This window comes from Salvelinus fontinalis, chromosome 12 (assembly GCF_029448725.1).
Source record: "Salvelinus fontinalis isolate EN_2023a chromosome 12, ASM2944872v1, whole genome shotgun sequence".
In the NCBI taxonomy this organism is placed as follows: domain Eukaryota; kingdom Metazoa; phylum Chordata; class Actinopteri; order Salmoniformes; family Salmonidae; genus Salvelinus; species Salvelinus fontinalis.
In genome coordinates this window covers 8,708,887-8,732,434 of record NC_074676.1, presented here as the reverse complement: position 1 = coordinate 8,732,434, position 23,548 = coordinate 8,708,887, and the positions used below count along the sequence as shown (strand labels likewise).

Genomic DNA, 23,548 nt, shown 5'->3' with positions numbered 1-23,548 from the left:
GAGGTGACAGCACTCCAGAGTTCCTCTGTGGAGATGGGATACATTTCCAGAAGGAAACCATCTCTGCAGCACTCCGGTGGCCAGACGGAAGCACATGACAGCCCACTTGGAGTTTGCCAAAAGGCACCTAAAGGACTCTGACCCTGAGAAACAAGATTCTCTGGTCTGATGAAACCAAGATATAACTCTTTGGTCTGAATGCCAAGTGTCACGTCTGGAGGAAACCTGGCACCATCCCTACGGTGAAGCATGTTTTTCAGCGGCAGGGACTGGGAGACTAGTCAAGATCAAGGGAAAGATGAACAGAGCAAAGTACAGAGAGATCCATAATGAAAACCTGCTCCAGAGCGCTCAGCACCTCAGACTGGGGCAAAGGTTCACCTTCCCACAAGACAACGACCCTAAGCACACAGCCACGACAACGCAGGAGTGGCTTCGTGACAAGTCTCTGAATGTCCAGCCAGAGCCAGGACTTCAACATGATCTAACATAGCTGTGCAGCGACGCTCCCAATCCAACCTGACAGGGCTTAAGACGATCTGCAGAGAAGAATGGGAGAAACTTCCCAAATACAGATGTGCCAAGCTTGTAGCGTCATACCCAAGAGGCTGTAATCGCTGCCAAATGTGCTTCAACAAAGTACAGAGTAATATAAAAAAAAAAGTGATTTTTTTTTAAATATATTTTTTACTGAATTTAACAAAAAAAAACTGTTTTTGATTTGTCATTATGTGTAGATGGATGGGGAGGAAAAACAATTTAATCAATTTTAGAATAAGGCTGTAACGTAACAAAATGTGGAAAATGTCAAGGGGTCTGAATACCTTCCGAATGCACTGTTTGTGCTCATACGTAAGTGTGTGTGTACCAATGTCTGTCTTGCAGATTTTGACGCTGTTGGAGTTGACACACAACAGTTCTCACAGAAGAGATAGCAATGATGTAAGTGAAATGTCATCACATAGGAGAAGAGTTGACTCAGAATAGTGGAACTACAGCATTTCATTAGATAACCTGTTAAAATACCATTAACCAGAATCCTGTAGGTGTATTGTCCTAAATATTCCAAAGAAATATCTTTTACTTGCTCTGCTAGAAGCAGCCTGGGCCCAGTTTCCCAAAAGCATCTCAAGGCTAATAAGTTCATTGTTAAAACCTTCGTAGGAGCATTGTTAAATCGCCGAGCTGTTTCCCAAAACCGTCGTTGGTGGGGGTTTCACTTGAAAACGCTAGATGTGTACTGACTACTTCCGACCACTCGAAGAACAAGCTAAGTGGGTCGTTAAATCTCTGCTTAACTTAGAATCAAGATGTTTTTGTCTCTCTGTAACTGCAGATAACTTCAGAACAAACTTAAATGTTGCCAATGTCTTAGCAATTGAGTGATAAAAATATGCTTCAAATAAAAATCGAGATCACTCCATTAAAATAATATAGTATATGCTACATAGGCCTATGTATTTGATTAGAATAATTAGAATAAGCCGCTTCAACATTTGCAGCCATATAATATCTATTTAGGAGCTGATCCGTCGTCAGAATTGTGGAATCATTTGAATGGAGAAAGCTGATCTGAGAGCAGTGCTATCAGTATTGACACATGCTCCAGCTAAGCACTTAGCTAACATTCTGTCTACGTGGTGTTTTGGGAAACGCATGTGACATCTTCGGACGTTATAGTAACGATGCATCGTTAGAAGTTAAGCTTACCAGTGTTTTATCGGGAAACCGGATCATGATCTGTGTGTGGTATGGCCAGCTGATTGACGGGGCTCTCTCTCTCCCCCTGCCAGTCCCCTAACCGCTCTCCCGAGGCCTCTGACTGCAGCAGCCGCCATTCCTCTGTCTCCAGCAACACCTCCCAGAGCTCTGAGGCCAGGCCTGACTGCGACAGGGTCCTCCACAAAGAGGTGAGCAGAGCACTCAGGCAGGGTTGACCCTGAAAATGTCTGAGAGAAGTACCATCCTCTTAATTCAATTCTTGAACGTTAGGGCAAAATGTAGATTTCTGCCTAAAAAGACATATCCAAAAGTAATTATTTTCATGAGATGGCCATAAACAATAACTGGTGATGCTGCATAGTTGTAGAAAGGTCTGGGACTCACCCTTCTGGTAAGTGGTTATAAATTGCTGAGGTGAGGTGTACTCACTTTTGATGACACAAGCTGAAGAACATAGTACAAATATGAGAAATCTTTCCCCCTATTCAACAAAAGTGGGGCAGTAGGGCTTAAAATGACTAAAGTGCTTTCTAAATATAGTAACAATCAAATTATAAATTACTTACTATAAGATTTCAGCTTTATAACTGTAAAATAAATATGATCATACTTAGTGAAAGTAAAATATTGGCACCATTTTTCATAGAACCGACAACTTTTCCCGCCAAACGAAGGTCTCTGAGTGACTAAGACATCATTCAAATGTGTGCAGACTTGTTACAACTTCTGCTTGAAGCACAAAGAGATTTGTGCATCTGTGACCTAGAGGAAGTGGTCTTGTTTCAATTCTGCAAAATTATTTTCTGTTTTTTTCCATCTGTTACATCCCCTAGACTCTCCCGTTTTCATATGCGCTATTCCATGCGCAGCTACGAGGGTCACAGGTACTGGAAATCGTTCCTTTGTCTGGATAGGCCAGAACATGTAATGTGTCGCTCCCTATGCAAATATGTCTGTGAACCTCACAGCTGCGCTTGCAAATAGCGCATTTGAATCAAGACAACCAGCACTTTTAGGGAGTGTAAAGCAATTGATGTTGCGCCATTCACAGAGCACACTGTACACAGAAATATCAGTCGTAATTAGTCCAGAACCGCTCAAAGTCCCCTAAATAGAGGACTTAATATTTTAGGGAAGAGGGAGGGAATGTAGATGAAATTAGATACAGTGTTTTTCTATTTATTGAGGGATGCTAATATTTAGAGCTTTCACACACAATTTTTGTGGGATTGACTATCTGTAATTTGTAAACCATGTTGGCAGTTTCTTAAGGCCCTGCGTTTACTGTCTGGTGTTCTAATAGGTTGCCTCTCTCTGTTTGACTGACAGGTGGAGAAGTTGCTGCGTGCGGCAGCCGATGGAGACATAGAGATGGTGCGGTACCTGTTGGAGTGGTTGGACGAGGAGCCAGAGGAAGAGGAAGCAGGGCTGCCCTCCTGGACTAAGTTGTGCCACCCACTGTGCCAGTGTCCACACTGTGGGCCATCACAGAAGGTCAGACGACAACCCTCTCATGTCTCATCACTACTGCAGGCTCCATACTCTGACGAACACACTTACCGAACCTCTTTCTGATGTACAATGAGCAAACAAACAGCAAAACAAACAGCAATCTTCACACAGGGACTTACTGGTAGTACTAAAGATTTTGTTGAGTTTTGTAATGTTCCTGCAGAGCTGTCCAGCTAACTTGATTTCTGTGCCTTTGTCTGTTTTGTTGTGTGTGTTTGCCTCCAGAAGTTTGTGTGCCTGCAGGCCAGTGGTCTGGGTGTGAACAGCAGTAGTGTGGATGGCTTCACTCCCCTCCACGTGGCGGCGCTCCATGGTCACACGGCGCTGGTGTCCCTGCTCAGCCGCAACGGAGCCAACGTCAACGCACGCAACAGCCAGAGTGCCACGCCACTGCACCTGGCCAGCCAGAACAGCCACATACAGGTGGGCACACAGTACTATACTTTAGCTGCGTTTGATCGAGCTTCCCTGGCTCATCAGAAACCACGGAATTAGTCCCAGCCTCCTTCCATCTAGGACTCCAGGCAGACTCGCCCAGACGCTTGAAGTGTTTGAAAGAACACGCAGGTCTGCTGCAGATTGTCTGGGGCGAAAATGGAAAAAGATTCAATCTCTCATTGGTTTTATGTTCAGGTAGTGACATCACTGCTGGAGTGCAACGCCAAGCTGAATAAGAAGGATCGCTATGGCAACACACCTCTGATTCACACCTGCCTCAGAGGTCACCTGGACACAGCAACCATCCTGCTGCAGGTGAACAGAACACTGACACTGCTGCCCTCTAGTAGGTCAAACAGGCCAACACCATCACACTGAAAAAAAAAATGGCTAAGTGGGGGTCTTTATAGCTAGTTGTCAGGGACCAAAAAGTGGAAAAATGATAGCAGGGCAATCACCTGACAAAGACTGTGTTGGTCTAAACGTTGTAAACCATACCACCTAAGCTTCATTAAAAAGGCCACCTATTGTGAGCAGCAAAATGGTGTGCGAGCAGACGTTTCTATATTGTCTTCCTCCAGAGCAACGCCTCGGTGAACCTGTCCAACAACCAGGGCAACACGGCCCTGCACGAGGCTGTGAAAGGGGGTCACCTGGCCCTGGTGGAGCTGTTACTGCAGGCTGGAGCCTTGGTCCACATGACGAACAAGAGACAGAGGACAGCACTGGACTGTGCCGTGGAGACCAGGGGAAAAGTGAGAATCTAACAGCCACTGAAGGGTTAGATCAGGGTCAAGGTGACCACTTGTTCAACAGAGTTACACAAGATGTTCAGTATGTGCAACTTTATTTTTCTTAGATTTGATTACTTTCTGTTAGTCGGCACCTCACCAACTGTTTTGTGTATGGGTCTACATGTCCTTTTATTGAGTAGCAGAGATCTAAACCAACAACCATAGAGCTGGGGGAAATAATGATTTCTTTATGAAATGGGCTTTTTGTTTTTCCACTTTCAGAACACTGAAATCCTGAGGACTCTTCAGAAGGCATCTGGACTCTCCCACAATGCTGAACCAATCAAACTGCTCTCTGTGCCCAAGGGGGCTCTGGGTAAGAGAGTCAGTATAGACACCAGCCACTGTTTTTCCTTGACCTCCTACCTGCTAGAGCGTGAAGGTACAGAGAGATATGTTGCAAATAACACACAATGAAAAGTCTTCTCACCAACTTTGTCACCTAATAATTCTCTTGGTCTTTTTGGTTACCAATCTACTACTGCCATATTTTGGATTATTGGTTTGTTTTCCAACACCCAATTATTCAAACTATGTTCCACTGTCCATACCATCATACCACTTAGAATGCATGCCCGTGGTATGCTGGTGTGGATATGGAACAGTTTTTCTTAGTTCTTTCTCCCAATCCCAGCACACTCATTTGTACAGCGGCTAAAGCATCAGCATGATAATGTCAGTGGAAGACGTCAGAAGCTGGCCCAGTCAATAAACCGGTCAGTATCATGGAAAAGATTGTGTGCCCCCTTGTGGAAAATGTATGCTGTCCTTCATAGTGAAGTTGATATCAATCTGACTACAGTTTTCAAAAAATATCAGTGGAGACGATGTGCGGTTTGTTTGTTTAGTTAGATGTTAAACGTTTCCGAGATAGAAAATGTGTTCCTATGTACGCGAAGCCGATCCAGAACAACTTTTGTCATAGTTTACTCATAAGTTTCAATCAACGTACATTTTAAGGAACTGCTATGCTTCAGTGCAATTCCTCCGAGCTTGTGGTTGTTTGATGGGTTTTTTCAGGGTTCAGCAAATGAAGAAAGGTCTTCCCAGGGACACTAGTGTGCCTTCCATCCACTCCCCCACTCCTGAGAGGAGGAAACTGAGGCGAGGGGAGACCCTGGAGAGCAGTGGGCCATTCAGCATCTGCTCCAGCCCAGAGGGAAGCCCCAAGCCTGGAGACCAAAGGGACAGAGAGAGGGCCCTGAGCCGCAGTCACACCGTGGACACAGTGCACCCCCAGTCTCCTCAGTGGGACCGGAGACACACAGGAGAGTCCGAGGCTAATGAGGACACACGCGTAGCTAAAGACCCTTCACACACAGACACTCCAGGTGAACCCTTGCATACATACACACCTGACATACACACACCCGACATGTCAAATACACGCACACCTGACATCCCATCAAATACACAACAAACCCCCAGCAGCGACCCATCACACACACCTAGCCAAGTCAATGGAGAGGAAAAAAAGGTCCACACCTCACCAGACACCGAAGTAAAGTCTAAGAGGAACTGTCCTGAGACTGAGAGCCCACCCAAAGACATGGAGGACCTGGTAGAAGAAATAGAGGTACTCTGAGGCGCCGAGGGAGACCCCAGTCAGGGAAGAACTTGCACAGTGTGGGTTAACCAGAGAAGAGTGGGGCCTACTTTTAGTTAGTTGACCTGACTGTTATTCAAAGCACTTTTTCTCCTTGCCTTCACGAAAAAGGGATGCAAAACATGTTCATTCAACTTCATGCGAATGTAATTCTGTTTTAGCTTATTTTAGTTTTTTTGCTCACCCTTATAAAAGAGATGGTCGATAGAACATTCTGACAGTGGATAGTGACATGGCATATCACTATGTTTTTTATTGTTTTGTCTACTTGACGAAAATGCTAATCTGAATGTCTATGCTCTTGTTACATCTGGCTGTTTTTTTTATTTGAACATGGAAAATCAGGGCTCTTATTTTCAACAATTTAGTTTAATTTACTGGGTTAGTTATTCCCTTTAGAAAACCATAGATTTGCATTTCGGACCTATCTATAACAGAAAATGTACCTCCCTGGTGTGTGGCATTTCAATGACTATGCATAGTGAGGCCACACTTGTATCCCAGTGAATGTCAAACACTTAAAATAGTTAGAACACTTAGAATGGAGAGAGAATCATAACAGTGTATACGCACACATCTATATACAGTAGCTCGAGCCAGTGACTCCACAAATGGATAGTACTGTTGTTAAAAATACTGCTTTTGAGAATATAATAACACAATTGCCATATTTAATTTGTTTATCCATCACCTTTACTCTATTCTGCTATTTATCCTGTAGAAAACAATATAATGAAAAAAAAAAAAAAAAATGAAAAAAAATACGTGTTTATTTAGCATTCAACTGATAATTATATTTCACCTCTGTCAGTTGATCCTAATCCTGCAAAGCAAGGCCATATAGGACCCAACCAATTCTATGGGGAGTTTGCACTTTACAAGTACCATTTTTGGGGGGGAAAAATGTTTTATCAGCAACACTCTCTGAAATCTCAGTAGTTTTGAACTGACATTTATTGAACTCATCATTATCCAGCACATACAGAACATTGAACACAGATGACTAGCATCAGCGTACAGATGTATTTTTATTTAAAAGTTACTGTTTTGGTTTATACAGTAGTAGTTGTCCACTCCGATCTCAATGTTGATTATTTTCATACTAAAGTATTTTATTACATTTTTTAATGTTAGATGCAGTGAACGTGCCTTATTTAATTTGTCAAAATAACCTGTAATAAAATCATGATCAAGAGTCATTTGTTTTGACTATTGTGTTCTTTGCAAGAGTTGGCATTTTTTTCAAATATTGTGCTTTATATGATAGGCTAGGTAAGTTGGTAATGTTAGGATTTTCCTACTGTTAAAATACTGTTTTAAAGACGCACTCCAGCTATTTGTGAGCTTTTCTTTTTGATAAACAATATCCCATGCATAAATACAGTGTATGAACATACACTTAAGGGTTAGACATATTGAAACAGAAAAAAATGAGGGAGTGGGATGTCTCCCTCTTCAGTCTCTGTTTAAAGGACCCCATCAGAGTGCAATGTCATTCCATAATGCCACCCCTATTTCGACGTAATTCCTGTTCTAGAGCGGAAATGCAGCCAAGAGCGAAGGATAAATGTGGTCAGAGACCCACTAAAGCAGCATTGCCCCCTCAAGATTCTGAGCCTGCCTGGCAGGGTTGGTCTTACAAGGCCAAAGCCACCAGATGAGTGAGAATAATATACAAGGAATATCTCAGAGCTGCTAATAAGAACCTTGATGACCTTGTACTTAGCCGGTGGGAATTCCAGTGGGGTTCCCCCACCCAGGCAGTGGCAGTGCTGGCAACACTAGCTGCAGTAGTAACACATGGAGGGGTTCACACTTGGACATTCAGAGAGGGGTAAAATGATTGTGCCCCTGGTGGCACAAAATAATCAAAGGTCTGACTGCACAGAGATGCTTGGGAAAATGGTCACAAAGGGGGACCAGTGTGTGTTTGTTTCAGGGGAAGGGGGTGTATCTGAGCTCCATCAGCTAAGACTTGATATTGGTTAATCAAATCTCCCCATTCTTGCTAAATTTTGCATGCCTCTCAAACAGCTACAACTGTAGACGCATTTGCACATCAAGTCCTTTGAGTTGGGTTCAGGGATGGAACAACCGTTGAACATCTCCGCTTGTGGTTGTTTTTGGGGGAACGGTGGGGAGTGTGTGTGTGTGTACAGTTGAAGTCGGAAGTTTACATACACCTTAGCCAAATACATTTAAACTCAGTTTTTCACAGTTCCTGACATTTAATCCTAGTAAAAATTCCCTGTTTTAGGTCAGTTAGGATCCCCACTTTATTTTAAGAATGTGAAATGTCAGAATAATAGTAGAGAATTATTTATTTTAGCTTTTATTTCTATCATCACATTCTCAGTGGGTCAGAAGTTTACATACACTCAATTAGTATTTTGTAGCATTGCCTTGAAATTGTTTAACTTGGGTCAAATGTTTCGGGTAGCCTTCCACGAGCTTCCCACAATAAGTTGGGTGGATTTTGTCCCATTCCTCCTGACAGAGCTGGTGTAACTGAGTCAGGTTTATAGGCCTCCTTGCTCGCACACACTTTTTCAGTTCTGCCCACAAATGTTCCATAGGATTGAGGTCAAGGCTTTGTGATGGCCACTCCAATACCTTGACTTTGTTGTCCTTAAGCCATTTTGCCACAACTTTGAAAGTATGCTTGGGGTCATTGTCCATTTGGAAGACTCATTTGCGACCAAGCTTTAACTTCCTGACTGATGTCTTGAGATGTTGCTTCAATATATCCACATAATTTTCCTCCCTCATGAAGCCATCTATTTTGTGAAGTGCACCAGTCCCTCCTGCAGCAAAGAACCCCACAACATGATGCTGCCAACCCCGTGCTTCACGGTTGGGATGGTGTTCTTCGGCTTGCAAGCATCCCCCTTTTTCCTCCAAACATAACGATGGTCATTATGGCCAAACAGTTCTATTTTTGTTTCATCTGACCAGATTACATTTCTCCAAAAAATACGATCTTTATCCCCATGTGCATTTGCAAACCTTAGTCTGGCTTTTTTTATAGCGGTTTTAGAGCAGTGGCGTCTTCCTTGCTGAGCGGCCTTTCAGGTTATGTCGATATAGGACTCGTTTTACTGTGGATGTAGATACTTTTGTACCTGTTTCCTCCATCATCCTCACAAGGTCCTTTGCTGTTGTTCTGTGATTGATTGCACTTTTTGCACCAAAGAACGCTCCCAATGGTGAGCCAGACTTGTGGCGGTCTACAATTTTTTTTTCTGAGGTCTTGGCTGATTTCTTTTGATTTTCCCATGATGTCAAGCAAAGAGGCACTGAGTTTGAAGGTAGGCCTTGAAATACATTCACAGGTACACCTCCAATTGACTAAAATGATGTCAATTAGCCTATCAGAAGCTTCTAAAGCCATGACATCATTTTCTGGAATTTTCCAAGCTGTTTAAAGGCACAGCCAATTTAGTGTATGTAAACCTCTGACTCACTGGAATTGTGATACAGTGAAATAATCCGTCTGTAAACAATTGTTGGAAAAATTACTTGTGTCATGCACGAAGTAGATGTCCTAACCGACTTACCAAAACTGTAGTTTGTTAATAAGAAATTTGTGGAGTGGTTGAAAAACTAGTTTTAATGACTCCAATCTAAGTGTATGTAAACTTCCGACTTCAACTGTATGTATCCCACGGTTGTTGCTGTGGAGTAATGATGTTACGGACAATATAGGATGAATAAATAATAAAATGTAAAAAAATTCCTTGTCAAAATGTAATTTTTGTAATGGCAATCCTGGTTATAACAATCCTTAGCATGCACTGCCTACATTATTATGCATATTATTAATTAATTGTGGAAAGAAATTACGATATGCAAGTTCCCATTGTCTTTATTTGTAATTTCTGTTAGCTCATGTATGTCTTTCGGTGGAATCCAACATGCATTGACAATGTCCGAAAGCCGCATTGTGTCAGATATACTGCGTCATGAGATTGAAATTAGTAGGCTTATTCAAACAATTCATTATTGTGCAATTGTTACTTTGCATGTTTTTACCTTATACTTATTTACTGCTTGCTAATGGTTAGCGTGCTAGCTAGCGGTTAGCGTGCTAGTTTAGCATAATTGGGAAACGTGTCTTTGATTCAGAATACATGATTGTGGTTAACCCAATGTTACATGCATTGGAAAATAATATTGCTAGTGTAACTTGAATTGGTTTACAAGCTAGCTAGAAAAGCCAGTTCCTTTTCATGTGTTTTGTCAAGTCATAAGCACGCATGTGTGCTGAAATATTTAAATAATCCCCTCATTAAAAATATATATTTATTATTATTATTTTAATAGCTGTATATAATACCATCAAGGTGAGGGTGTTGGTAATGCTTTTGGCTGTTTATCTGCTTCTGTTCTGTGTGTGGCACTGTGTGCTCTTTTCAAAGGATGGATCCCAATATCTCAAAGGCCCTAGGATCCAGGGGGACAGGGGTGGTTAGTAGCAATGCAAATATCAAGGTACAGCTATAAGGATACTCAATCATTATGGTACTTTTTAATGGTACATTTACAAACATATCCTGTATTATGATAAATTGAATTGAAACATACTTCTCCCATGGGCAAAGAAACTCAAAAAGGGTAATGATATTAATAATTGACAATAATTTTGAACCGAATGTGCAGATCCGCAAGGTATATGCATTATTTTGTACAAATTATTGGACCATAAACAGATTTGGCTCATTAATTTATACGGTCCAAATAATGATGATCCAAGCTTCTTTTGAAAATATATATAATAATTTATCAAGCCTATGTAACAGTATAACTTTACGGCGTCCCCTCGCCCCGACACGGGCGCGAACCAGGGACCCTCTGCACACATCAACAACAGTCACCCATGAAGCAGCGTTACCCATCGCTCCACAAAAGCCACGGCCCTTGCAAAGCAAGGGGCAACACTACTTAAGTCTCAGAGCAAGTGACGTAACTGATTGAAATGCTACTAGCGCGCACCCGCTAACTAGCTAGCCATTTCACATCCGTTACACTCACCCCCCTTTCAACCTCCTCCTTTTCCGCAGCAACCAGTGATCCGGGTCACGGCACCAATGTAACAGTATAACTTTACGGCGTCCCCTCGCCCCGACACGGGCGCGAACCAGGGACCCTCTGCACACATCAACAACAGTCACCCATGAAGCAGCGTTACCCATCGCTCCACAAAAGCCACGGCCCTTGCAAAGCAAGGGGCAACACTACTTAAGTCTCAGAGCAAGTGACGTAACTGATTGAAATGCTACTAGCGCGCACCCGCTAACTAGCTAGCCATTTCACATCCGTTACACTTACAAGCAATACAAGACTCTTATTATGGTGGGAGATTATAATATGGTTTTGAATACCTCAATAGACCATAAAGGAAATCACACTACAAACTATCACCCTCATGCACTGAAGGAAATCACTAATATCATGGATATATTGGAACTAGTGGATATATGGAGGCTTAAATATCCTGACCTAGTGAGATATACATGGCGGAGGTTTAATATCCTGACCTAGTGAGATATACATGGCGGAGGTTTAATATCCTGACCTAGTGAGATATACATGGCGGAGGCTCAACCAAGCTAGTCGTCTTGACTACTTTCTTATGACATTCTCTCAGGTACCAAAAGTTTAAAACGTGTTGATAAGGAACATAATGCGGTCAGACCATCAAATAATTGGCATATACATTACTCTTACTGAATTTTCCCGTGGAAGAGGATATTGGAAATGTAATCAAAGCCTATTGGATGATAAGTTGTTTTTAACTAAGACAGAATAATTTTTAACGGACTTTTCCCCGACATAACACAGGTACAGCAGATCCCCTTTTTCTGTGCCTCTATGGTACAGTTTTTATTGCTGTCCATCTGTACTGTTAGTCCTTCTATTTCCTTTGTTAATATGAACTCATTTGACCATTTTTTTTTGGTCTTATTGAATTGCATGGCCTCTAAAGTCACGTTTAAGTGTCCCATACAATAAGTTAGAGGAAAAACAAAAAGAAATGGAGGAACTTGTTCAAGAAAGATCTAGTGTAATATATCATAGAAATAAAGTGAACTGGATGGAATATGGGGGGAAAAGTCCAGGAAATTATTTTTATATCTTCAACATAGAAATGCTACAACTAAATAATTTACTGAAACTTCTTACAAATGACGGAGTCACCCATGATTCACCAAACTATATTTTGAAAGAGGAATCAAAGTACTTAAAGCACATTTTTGTTTGTCTCCTCCAGCTCCACTAACCGAAGTTAATTGTATGGATGTTTTTTCTATTAATAATGTAAAATTAACAGTTGTATATAAAAACGAATGTGAAGGCCAAATTACAGAGTAGGAACTTCTTGATGCAATTAAATCCTTTAAGTCCAGGAAACTCCAGGGATGGATGGCATACCAGTTGAGGTATACCAAACCTTTTTTGATGTACTCAGAGGACTGTTATTAGCATGTTTTAACCACAACAATAAAACAAAAATACATTTTTAGATACTCAAAAAGGTCTGATTTCATTACTACTGAGACAGGACCCAAATGGTAAATATAAAAATCCAGTCCATTAAAAATATTAGAGACACCTTACACTTCAGTGTTGTGAGGCAAAACGTTCTGGCAAAATGCATAACGTATAGAATTAAAAAGGTAGTGCCGGATATCATTCATCATAGTCAGACAGGTTTTTTACATAGATGATACATTGGAGATAATATAAGACAAGTACTGGGAAACCAGGCCAGGTATGCATAGCTGACTTTTAAAAGGCTTTTGATAAAGTACCACTGGAATTTATTCATAATTGCCTGTAATATTTACATTTTGGAGAATCTCTTATACAATGGATAACATTTTATGTATAGTAACCCTAGGTGTAAAATATTAAATAATGACTACTTCTCAAAGTATTAAACTGTCAAGAGGAGTAAAACAAGGTTGTCCACTATCGGCATATTTATTATTATGGCAATCGAAATGTTAGCTATTAAAATCAGATCCAACAATATCAAGGGGCTAGAAAATCCAGGCCTTAAAAACAAAGGTGTCATTGTACTCTGATTCATGTTTTCTTTTAAATCCACAATTTGGATCCCTCCACAGTCTCAGAGGATATAGATACTTTTTCTAACCTCTGGATTACAACCAAATCATGATAAATGTACTATATTATGTATTGGATCAATTTTTTAAAAAACTTTTACATTACCATGTAGTTTACCAATAAAATGGTCTGCAGGTGAAGTAGACATACTCGGTATTCATATCCCAAAATAAATAAATAATCTCACTACAATACATTTTAATAGAAAGTTGGGAAAAAATAGATAAGATATTTCTACCATGCAAAGGAAAATATCTGTCTATCTGTGGAAAAATCACCATGTTCAACTATAAAGTCATATCCTAGTTGACCTTTTTGCTTATGGCCTTGCCTACCCCTAGCGTCTGTTTTTTAGTTTTTTATTATATGAGCAAAACATATTCAATTTTATTTGGAACTGCAAGCCAGATAAAATTAAACGGGCCTATTTATATAATGAATATAAATTCGGAGGGCACATTAGACCTCTCACAAAAGGCTTCAGTCATACACAAGTTATATTTAAATCCGAACTGGTTCTCTAGGAGTTTAGTAAGAATGTCTCCCCCCCATGTTCAAGAATGGCCTTTTCCCTTTATTCAGATTACAACCTCTACCTTTGGGTTATTTGAAAATGAAATAATCTCCAAAATATTGCTTAAAAATAGCAAGCCATAGAAAGTTTATTGCAATTTCAGTTTAATCCACCAGAAAAGACAGAATAAATAATCCAACAAATGTTATGGTTAAACTCAAATATACTAATTGATTTTTATTTATTTTTAAAAAATAGAAACAAATATATAATCTTTGTAAATTATATCATAAATAGGACTGGTGGAGTTATGTCACACATGCAGCTAACATGTGGGGGGGGGGCAAGCGTCACGTCTGGAGGAAACCTGTCACCATATCTACGGTGAAGCATGGTGGTGGTAGCACCATGCTGTGGGGATGAACTACATTGATGGAAGCTACAATCTATGTGCAATATTAAAGCTGATCTACCCCCTAATAAAATATTTACAAAATAATACAGTACCAGTCAAATGTTTGGACACCTACTCATTCCAAGGTTTTTCAAATTTATTTTTACTATTTTCTACATTGTAGAATAATAGTGAAGACATCAAAACTATGAAATAACACATATGGATTTGAGAGTGCTCAGCATGTGGGAACTCCTTCAAGACTGTTGGAAAAGCATTCCAGGTGAAGTTGGTTGAGAGAATGCCAAGAGTGTTCAAAGCTGTCATCAAGGCAAATGGTGGCTATTTTGAAGAATCTGAAATATAAAATATATTTTCATTTGTTTACACTTTTTTGGTTACTACATGATTCCATGTGTTATTTCATAGTTTTGATGTCTTCACTATTATTTTACAATGTAGAAAATAGTAAAAATAAAGAAAAACCCTTGAATGAGTAGGTGTGTCCGAACTTTTGACCGGTACTGTATATGTCTGTCACATTTAGGTATCTAGCTATAAGTTAACCCTGATCAATCAAATGGATAGTTGTAAGCAATTATGGTAAATCCAACTGCCCTTAACTAGGCGTCTTCGCTAGACAGAGAGAGACCCATACAGAAAGAGAGAGAGAGGAAGAAAGTAAGTGACAGAGGGAGAGAGAGAGAGGTGGGAAGAGAGTGAAAGACAGAGAGAGATGGAGAGCGAGAGAAACAGAGAGACAATACTGCAAATTTACTTAAGACTTTAGTATTTTAACAATCATGTCTCTGAGCTCTACGGACAATTCCTTTGACCTCATGGCTTGGTTTTTATTCTGACATGCACTGTCAGTGAGACCTTATGTAGACAGCTGTGTGCCTTTCCAAATCATGTCCAATCAATTGAATTTACCACAGGTGTACTCCAATCAAGTCGTAGATCAAAGATGATCATTGGAAAAAGGATGCCTCTGAGCTCAATTTCAAGTTTCATAGCGAAGGTTCTGAATGCTTATGTAAATAAGGTATTTCAGTTTCTAAAAACCTGCTTTTGGTTTGTCATTATGGTGTATTGTGTGTAGATTGAGGAAAATGTTTCATTTAATCAATTTTACAATAAGGCTGCAACGTAACAAAATGTGGAAAAAGTCTAGGGGCCTGAATACTTTCCGAAGGAACTGTAGGTATATGATGATGATGAGATGGGCATGCCCAATGATATATACTCTAGAATACTTTTGGGGGGGAAGCTATAGAAATACAGTTACTAATGTCTACATACGTGTTTGCCATGTTATTCTAGTACAGACACCTTAATGAATACTTTTTCATTGTATTACGTGAGCTAAACATACAAATAAAAACGTATACACATTTTTTGATTACTAATGCTACTATCCCCACTACAACAAAAATACTTAAATACATGTCATTTTGTCCTTGAAATACTGTAGAATTCCATTCATTCCTGTGGAGGACTGCTCCTGTGCCAATATGGCACTTCCCATGAGGATTCAAAGCCTCACAATGGCCAATACAAAGCATCAGCAAACCAGGGTTTATATACAGACATCGTTGGTCATATATCATGTCTAACAATGGGATTCGCTGTCCTCAGAGAGGAAGAGGCAGGAGAGATGAAGCAAGATCACGTGGGACCATTCTAGCCAATGAGAAGGCAGATATCGTGTGCACAACAGGCACAACTCCTATATAAAATTGTTTTTCTCAAAGTTGTCGGTATGCCTCGTGTGTACTAATATTGGCACTTTCGTAACAACCGAAACATCACAAAACTTATATTCGATCAAATAGTAAATAAACCACTCAATTGTTTGTTGACCAAATTCGACACTCTCATTGACCTCCATACAAAAAATCCTCACTTGGTGGGTGAACATTTTTTAGTCCGAATTACCCGTCTTGCTTCGCCTTTTACTCTCTATCTCAGCTCAGTCACGAAGAGGAAGAAATTTGCGGCAGGTGGGTGGTAAACATTAAAATAAGACCCAGCCCTGAAATGAAACGTAGTCTGAAAAGTATTTGCACGTCATCTATAAAAGGGAAACAGTATTGACACAGATTACCATGAATGTCCCACTTCGGATCTCCCATTTATAGCCCAAATAGATCATACTTTGACTAAAACTGACTTTGACTTAAATACATTTCCAACATCGTGTATAGGCTCAGGACATCGTCTTTCAGTTGAACAAAGGTGAATTTCCGCTGTTGTGGTACTTTTAAGTACGCTCGTTCTACTCATTTTAATTTAATGGTATCCACCACTAGATGGCGGTGTTTACCCTACAATTCGTGTCACCTTCCGCCACAGGCGATCCAATAAATCAAATCAAATGTATTTATATAGCCCTTCTTACATCAGCTGATATCTCAAAGTGCTGTACAGAAACCCAGCCTAAAACCCCAAACAGTAAGCAATGCAGGTGTAGAAGCACGGTGGCTAGGAAAAACTCCCTAGAAAGGCGAAAACCTAGGAAGAAACTGAGAGAGGAGCCAGGCTATGAGGGGTGGCCAGTCCTCTTCTGGCTGTGCCGGGTGGAGATTATAACAGAACATGGCCAAGATGTTCAAATGTTCATAAATGACCAGCATGGTCAAATAATAATAATCACAGTAGTTGTCGAGGGTGCAGCAAGGGTGCAATAGTGTGCTACCAGAAGAGTTAGCAGTAAGCAGAGACAACAGCTGAGCCTCAGTCTAAAAATGTTGCTTTCTGCTGTGGCACCAGGGAGTCCATATTGTTCATGTATGACACTGTCAACTTGGTGTGAGTGTGGAGTGCCATGGTGTTCATGGCATCCAGGCAGACCCTGGGCGTTCTCTTTGCACGGTCCTGACTGAAACAGGTGAAGCGTACTCCATGGCCGTCTGCTTAGGGGATGTAGGGGAGGCAAGAGGTTCAGTACTTCAGGGCAGGTGCCATTACGAACTTCAGCCTCCCTGCTCGTAGCAGGGGACAGTTATGGGTGCAAGGTGTCTTCCACAGACTCATGGTCAGTCAATGTCAGTCCTTGTATTCTCTGTCTATGAGTTTAAGTGTGGTTACAATTTACCAGAACCATCTTTTATCTTTATACCAAACCGTGTGACAGGAAGGGCTTGATCAACACAAACTCAGGGCTGTGGCAAAGATATTATAGTTTGACTTATTTATTGCTTTGCCTTTTCGATCTCTGCTTTAAGGTCATTCCCAAACAAGTGATGGTGGAAAAACAGAGTTACAGTGAAACGGATGTACCTGACAGAATGCCACCCGCCAAACCCATGGAAGGCATGTCCTGCTGTGTGATATTCAACAGTGAGGGTCACCGGAGGTATGACTCTAAGCAAACAGCACCACCTGGAAACGACACACACGATCACGAGCTCAGTATGGCAACACTGGAGGAAAGTCTATATAATATTGTGAAAGCTTATCTAGGATTTTGTACCTGGTCTCATGCTACATCAGCCAAGCCTTTGATGAAAAACGTCAAGCGTTGACATTTGTTTGACATTTTTTAGGAGAACATAAACAAAGGAAAAACATTTTGGGGCAACGATATTGCATGCTACAAAATGCTTCTCGTCTGCAGTTACTTCGCCTGGCCCACATTCAGTGGGGAATGTAGGCAGTGGTTTTTGATTGGGTGTCTCTGTGGCTGCTGTGTATTTTTACTCGCACAAGAGTGCACTCCAGGCAAAGTTATGGTTACATGAATCTATTCTTACACGTCTGTTGTGTCTACCCTCCTAGAAAGCTAGTGGGCTTGCAGGCTTTTGTTCCAACCTTACTCTAACACACCTGATTCCGCTAATCGAGGTCCTGAGGTAAAAGGGATGGAATTTGTTTTGCAGGAGGGTATCCCCCTGCTCTGAACACCACATGAAGTTCTATGTAAAATGAGGATGACACATGAGGTCATTATATGTAAAGCACTTTAAAACTTTGGGAAAAGTGCTATTGAAATGCAAGACTTACAAATGGCTTGTTTATATTAATTTAATATGAAAGGTACTGCATGTGATGATGTGGGGAGAGACAGCTTGTTTTGAGGCAGAACGTTACCTCAGCCCTCAGAGACTGCCCTCAGAGACCAGAGACCGGGCCGTTCACCCTGGTGTTCTACCTCTGAAAGACCAACACTGAGAACAGATGTTTCTATAGAGGTCCTGGAGCGAGGGAGAGAAGTGGAGCGGGAGAAGGTGAGGAGATGGAGAGGAGGCATAAGGGAGAGAAGATGGTGAAGGTGTACTGCATGGCAGGGGGTTAGGTGATATCAGATCCTAACATCTGTCAGTCTTAGGGGTTATCCCATGCAGAGTGGACCTCACACTGGTTGAGAGACATGTCCCAACGGTGTCGGATGTCGGGTGGTGTTGACCTTCGATGCACAACACAGTTGGGAAAGAGACATATGGGCCCTAAAGTCAATCACACAATTGCTTAACTGCAAATGTTAACGTTTTAGTTTATCTATTGAATGAAACTTTGGCCAATTTATACAGAGGACGGCTCTTAAATCAATTCTGAGGGTAGATCTTTGGTATGATCGAGTTTCTACATAGATAGACTCTTTAGATTTTATGAAGCAGATCATTTGTTTTTAGGAAGTGGTCATGGGCCAATCGTTTGAATGCGTTATATGAACCAATTTAGCAATATTAACATATCATAGCCACTAGCCAGGTATAATAATACTCATCCATCAATTACGGCTTGATTATTTGAGGATTCATAAGCCTTTGTGTTTTGCTGTTACTTATCATATTTTAACTCCTTTTTTAGACATTGTGGTAGACTGGACTTGGCCCATGGGCCGTCATTTGTGTATCTGGGACCTAGAAGTCATTCTATAAAACTAAATGGGTAGATATCCTGCACTATTCAAAAACGAAATTGTCATATTTTGCCATCGTGATAAAATGATCCATATTCTATCAATTTGAGTTTAAAGTTGAAAAGGATACCATGTATTCTTCTTATGGCCTTTGTGTAGCCTGAGTTTTTACTGAAACCAAGACCAGAGATTTGTATACAAATACAAAAATTAAGTAGCTTACTGAAAATGTAAATTGTCCAAATGTTTTTTTTTTTAAATAATCTATTAAAGGTTTGCGTAAGATCATGGTGTGTCTTTGAGTTGACTATAGGCCTAGAACATCTCGATAAATCTTTAAACATCCATAGACAACGTGTTTGTATTTATTCACACGTTCTTTGTTAGTTATCAGCTTCAAAAAGGACGTGTATGTCAAGTGGCTTTTTGAGCAAAATATAGCCTTTGCAGAAAGCAACGAAAAATCACTAACATAGAAAACATGTTATTGCTTTACATACTTTAGAGATTACATAGCCTTTTTAAGTCCTTGTGAATTTAGTAGGCCTACACGGAGTTTAGTACACAGTGGTGCGTTTTTCCTCACCTTTCTCTGCATGTTCTGTTACTGTTTGGCTCTTGCAGTTCCATGATTAAGAGAAATCCCCTCCTTCAGGAGAACATAAATTCGAATTTACACACTTAAATTCCTTGAAGATGGCCTCGGAAAATGTAAGCTTCTTAAGTGTTGATATTTAAAAAAAAAAACAGATATGTGCCTGGTTAATGTGGAATATTTTGTGGTTTGATCAAATGTAATTTCCTCTCTGCTCAAGTTAAAAATAAATAAAAAACAGACTATAGCATTTCTGATATAAGGATTACATTTTCCACAGTTGATTCAAGTAATGGCTACTAAAATCTAGACTACATGCAGAGGGAATTTCGAGAATAATGTATGGTCTACTTATTGTAATACAGGACATATTGCGTATTGGAATGGTGCTTTGATAATGCGGTCAATGCAAAGATGAATAGTTTTTTAAAATCCAATAATCCAATACTTTTGCCGGCATTGGCAACTTTCTGTGTGGAGTTGTGTGCTTCACATGGCTGTGATTATTTGACAAAACACACATGTCAACTATTGCAGCCATGCAACACGAAATTAACCTGGTAAAAAGAGGACCTTTTTTTGCGAAATGAACGACCAAAGTCAATAGAAATGACAAAATAACACTTTTCTTCTAAAAAAGACTACAATAAAACTAGTCTTCTTTAATTAATAATTATTCACCACGTGGTTTGACAAAGGAATCCACTTTTTTTCTCCACATTATCCTTTAAAAAATTCTAATTGAATATTCACATTCCTAAATAATTGTTTGTTGCCTTTTTAGGGACTCCCAGGAATAGTCATTGTCATTGTTCCATTTGCATCCAAATAAGTTTTTTTCCCCACTGAAAATATCGTTTATTTTCCCAGTTGGACAATAAATAAATGTCTATATAGAGCCTATAGCTTACCAAATGTCACACAGGCTACTAGACATGTGTCATACCTTTCTTAATTTCATATCTCAAGTCTTTACAAATATCTATCTGTGTTTGGCTCCTGGCTTGGCTGTCTCTTGCCAGAGCCTCGGCTCTGTGTAACATAGTTTGATGTATTCCATTTAAATGTGTCGCTGACCCCACGTTGGATCCGGGGCTCTGCAGGTGTCCAAAAGTGCCATGATAATTCGAGTAACCCTGGAAAAAGGGAGACGTATAATAGACATGTCTGGACAGGGCTGCACTGTGAGGGAAAAGATTCTGAGGAGTGTCTCGCAATGGAGATGACATAGGCCTACCGCCCGGAATCTCTGTACGTAATTGTCTGGGCACGGTCTGAGAGGCATCACTACATCCTTTACATTTATCCGAAGAAGTTGCGATCTCCGCGAGCGACCACAGTTTTGGTTTCGGGGCCGGAAGGGCCGAGTGAATCACTGATGTGGCATTGCTGGAGTTGCCTGAGTCATTACGCCTCAGTGGAGGTGGACTTTCCGAGGCTGCCGAGTCTGAATCCCTTTCCACTCCAAGGTCCGCGTTTTGGGGAGATGCTGCGGTGGTGGGCCGTGGCATCTCGGGCACTCTCCTGTCCCCGTGGTCCTTTACATTCGGATCAATTAAGACAGGTTCCATGTCATTGCCGCTATTGTTTTCTTTGTATTTCTCACAGGGGATTCCCACTGGATTTGGATGCTGCCCAACTGCAAGAAGATATAATAAATTAGACCAAAGCGTTCCAAGGATTAGGCCTAATCGCCCTGTCACGGTCTAACGAAAGCAACAACATGTTTAAGTCTATGCAATGAATTACATAAAAATTGCCCAATACTTTTGAAACTAATGAAATGCCTGGATAAAAAAAATATTTTGGACCTACTGCAGCCTGGAAACCTATATTTTAAGTAAAGTGACTTAAACTTACCTGCTTCATTTTTCGACCCAATTTCTGCCGTGGGCTTAAGTGGCTCTTCGTCGTCGTCATTCTTCTCCAGGTCAATGTTGTCATCTTCTTCCTCATCCTCACTTCTATTCCTCGGGGTCCACGTCATTTTATTCTCTTTCTTCAACCGCCTTCTGGCGTTGGCGAACCAGGTGGACACTTGGGTAAGGGTCATCTTAGTAATGATGGCCAGCATGATCTTCTCACCCTTGGTTGGGTAGGGGTTTTTACGGTGTTCATTGAGCCACGCTTTGAGAGTGGCAGTCGCATCTCTTGTAGCATTTTTCCTGTATGCAGGGTCTCCATATGGATAGCCCAATGCTACACCGAACGGGTGATACTCTAAAGAGCCAGCGATACCCGCTGAGGGATCGTACGCGGAGCCCTAGAAAGTCAATAGAAAGTCAATAGATACGAATTTCTCTCAATAGTTTGACCTCACAAGACTGGAAAGCTTAAAAGTAGACATTGATAATTTCTAGACCTTAAATTTCCAATTTTATTGATCATATTTAGAGTTCAAAATGTATTTATATTATAGGCCTATACATAAGCTATACAACGTATGACATATACAATATTGAACACAATTTGAACAAACTTTTTTTTTGTTGCAAAGTTTTGCAAATAATTGTGACTAATCATTGCATTAGCTCTTATTATAAATTAACTTTTATACATGTTTTATTTAACCTCTATTAATTGTGCACTCATTGTATCAGAAAGCTATACTTCAGCTTACTCGTTACAAAATCTGGATACAAATAGGCTTTTTCAAAGAAACGAAAGGCATTTTTTTTCAATAATTATTCCGAAATCGAACAGTGCGTAATTGTTAAACTGTACAGTATTCACTTACCACAAATGAGTTCAGTGCCGCCGTCTGCTCTCCGCTATATTGGAGGTGAGAATTGAAGCCAGGGGATGAACCATTGAACGCCGGTGATCCCGCGTATGGGGCGAAGGCTGAGCCTGAAGACGACCGGCCCAGTTCCTCAGTCCTTGGTCCTCCTAAAATCACACTGGAACTGAACGGGGGACAGGAATGGAGAGCTAGAGACACCGACGGTTGGAAGAGAAAGCCTTGAGGATAGGCCATGGTGAGTGACTTCCTAAAGTCAGTCACTTATGTCCACTTGTGCGCTTTCGACCCTAGATGCACACACACAAGAAAAGCGCATGAAAACTCACATCTGAAAACAGTTCCCTTCCCTCAATGTTCGCATTTGAAAAACAACTAATCCATTCAATAATATTGCGAACTGTTGCGTTGGTTGGTTTGTTGTTGTTTGCTGCAGAAATGTGTCAGGGAAAGTTGTCCGCATGTAGTCTTCCAGGGGAACGCTTTGTCGATGCCCAACCTACCAGGCTCTGGATATGGGAGAGTCAGCGGAGGAATAGGCAACCTCATTCTATGATTGTCAGCTCCACCCCCGTGCGCGCGCGCGCGCGCGCGCACACACACACACACACACACACACACACACACACACACACACACACACACACACACACACACACACACACACGTTATGCTATAATTGAGATCGAATTAGACTATTATCAAATCATTAAGCTAGTATTGTGAAGGCTATCTGTACCCTAACACATAAAATGATATCAATCTATATAATTTAGACACAATTATAGATTATGTTATTATCAACTGCACTCCTCGTTTACCCGAGAGGGATCGCTGTATGCACTGCTGACAGGATCCCTAACCTGATCTTCAGTTGTAACAATTGCAGATATATAGGCTATATCACAATTGCATATATCTAAATAGTTTAATTACCAGAGAAAAACATTTAAAAACACTCAAGTAAAAGCAGATAGCTTAATAAAAACAAAGGAATAATTGTACAGTCTTACCATTTGGTTTAATTTAATTGTTTGTAGTTTCATATAATTAGTTATTTGCATTGTCAGTAGATGTTTGTGAATAACACTTCTTGCCTCTGAATACAGTTGCCAACAATATAGCCAATCAGGCACAGAAGAAATAGTCGCATGGACAGACAGATAACTTATGGGGAACTGTCCAAGTGCTGAATGTTGGCACTGTAGGTAGTGACGTCACATGTTCAAGCTCAGGAA

At 40.7% G+C, this 23,548-nt stretch overlaps 2 protein-coding genes across 5 annotated transcripts in view; one reads left to right on the top strand and one right to left on the bottom strand.

The window, feature by feature from the left end:
• LOC129866737 (ankyrin repeat domain-containing protein 27-like) overlaps nucleotides 1–7,271 on the top strand; it is a 35,593-nt gene extending 28,322 nt beyond the window's left edge. Inside the window, exons 19-27 of one of the 4 annotated variants that reach the window (XM_055939574.1) lie at nucleotides 886–942; nucleotides 1,794–1,910; nucleotides 3,052–3,216; nucleotides 3,463–3,657; nucleotides 3,868–3,987; nucleotides 4,254–4,427; nucleotides 4,689–4,848; nucleotides 5,101–5,182; nucleotides 5,487–7,271. In XM_055939574.1, the coding sequence (XP_055795549.1) occupies nucleotides 886–942; nucleotides 1,794–1,910; nucleotides 3,052–3,216; nucleotides 3,463–3,657; nucleotides 3,868–3,987; nucleotides 4,254–4,427; nucleotides 4,689–4,848; nucleotides 5,101–5,182; nucleotides 5,487–6,051 (1,635 nt within the window). In that variant the 3' untranslated portion in view covers nucleotides 6,052–7,271. Of the gene's footprint in view, nucleotides 1–885; nucleotides 943–1,793; nucleotides 1,911–3,051; nucleotides 3,217–3,459; nucleotides 3,658–3,867; nucleotides 3,988–4,253; nucleotides 4,428–4,688; nucleotides 4,849–5,100; nucleotides 5,183–5,486 lie in introns of all 4 variants that reach the window. The other 3 variants (XM_055939573.1, XM_055939576.1, XM_055939575.1) reach the window with 3 other exon arrangements.
• Nucleotides 7,272–19,322: 12,051 nt separating this feature from the next.
• On the bottom strand, nucleotides 19,323–22,852 carry LOC129866736 (iroquois-class homeodomain protein IRX-5-like). Its single transcript, XM_055939572.1, has 3 exons — nucleotides 22,308–22,852; nucleotides 21,431–21,833; nucleotides 19,323–21,209 (listed from the first exon to the last, which is right to left on the bottom strand). Exons 1-3 carry the CDS (start codon nucleotides 22,545–22,547, stop codon nucleotides 20,500–20,502), a joined length of 1,353 nt encoding a protein of 450 aa, XP_055795547.1. The 5' UTR covers nucleotides 22,548–22,852; the 3' UTR covers nucleotides 19,323–20,499.
• Nucleotides 22,853–23,548: the final 696 nt, after the last annotated feature.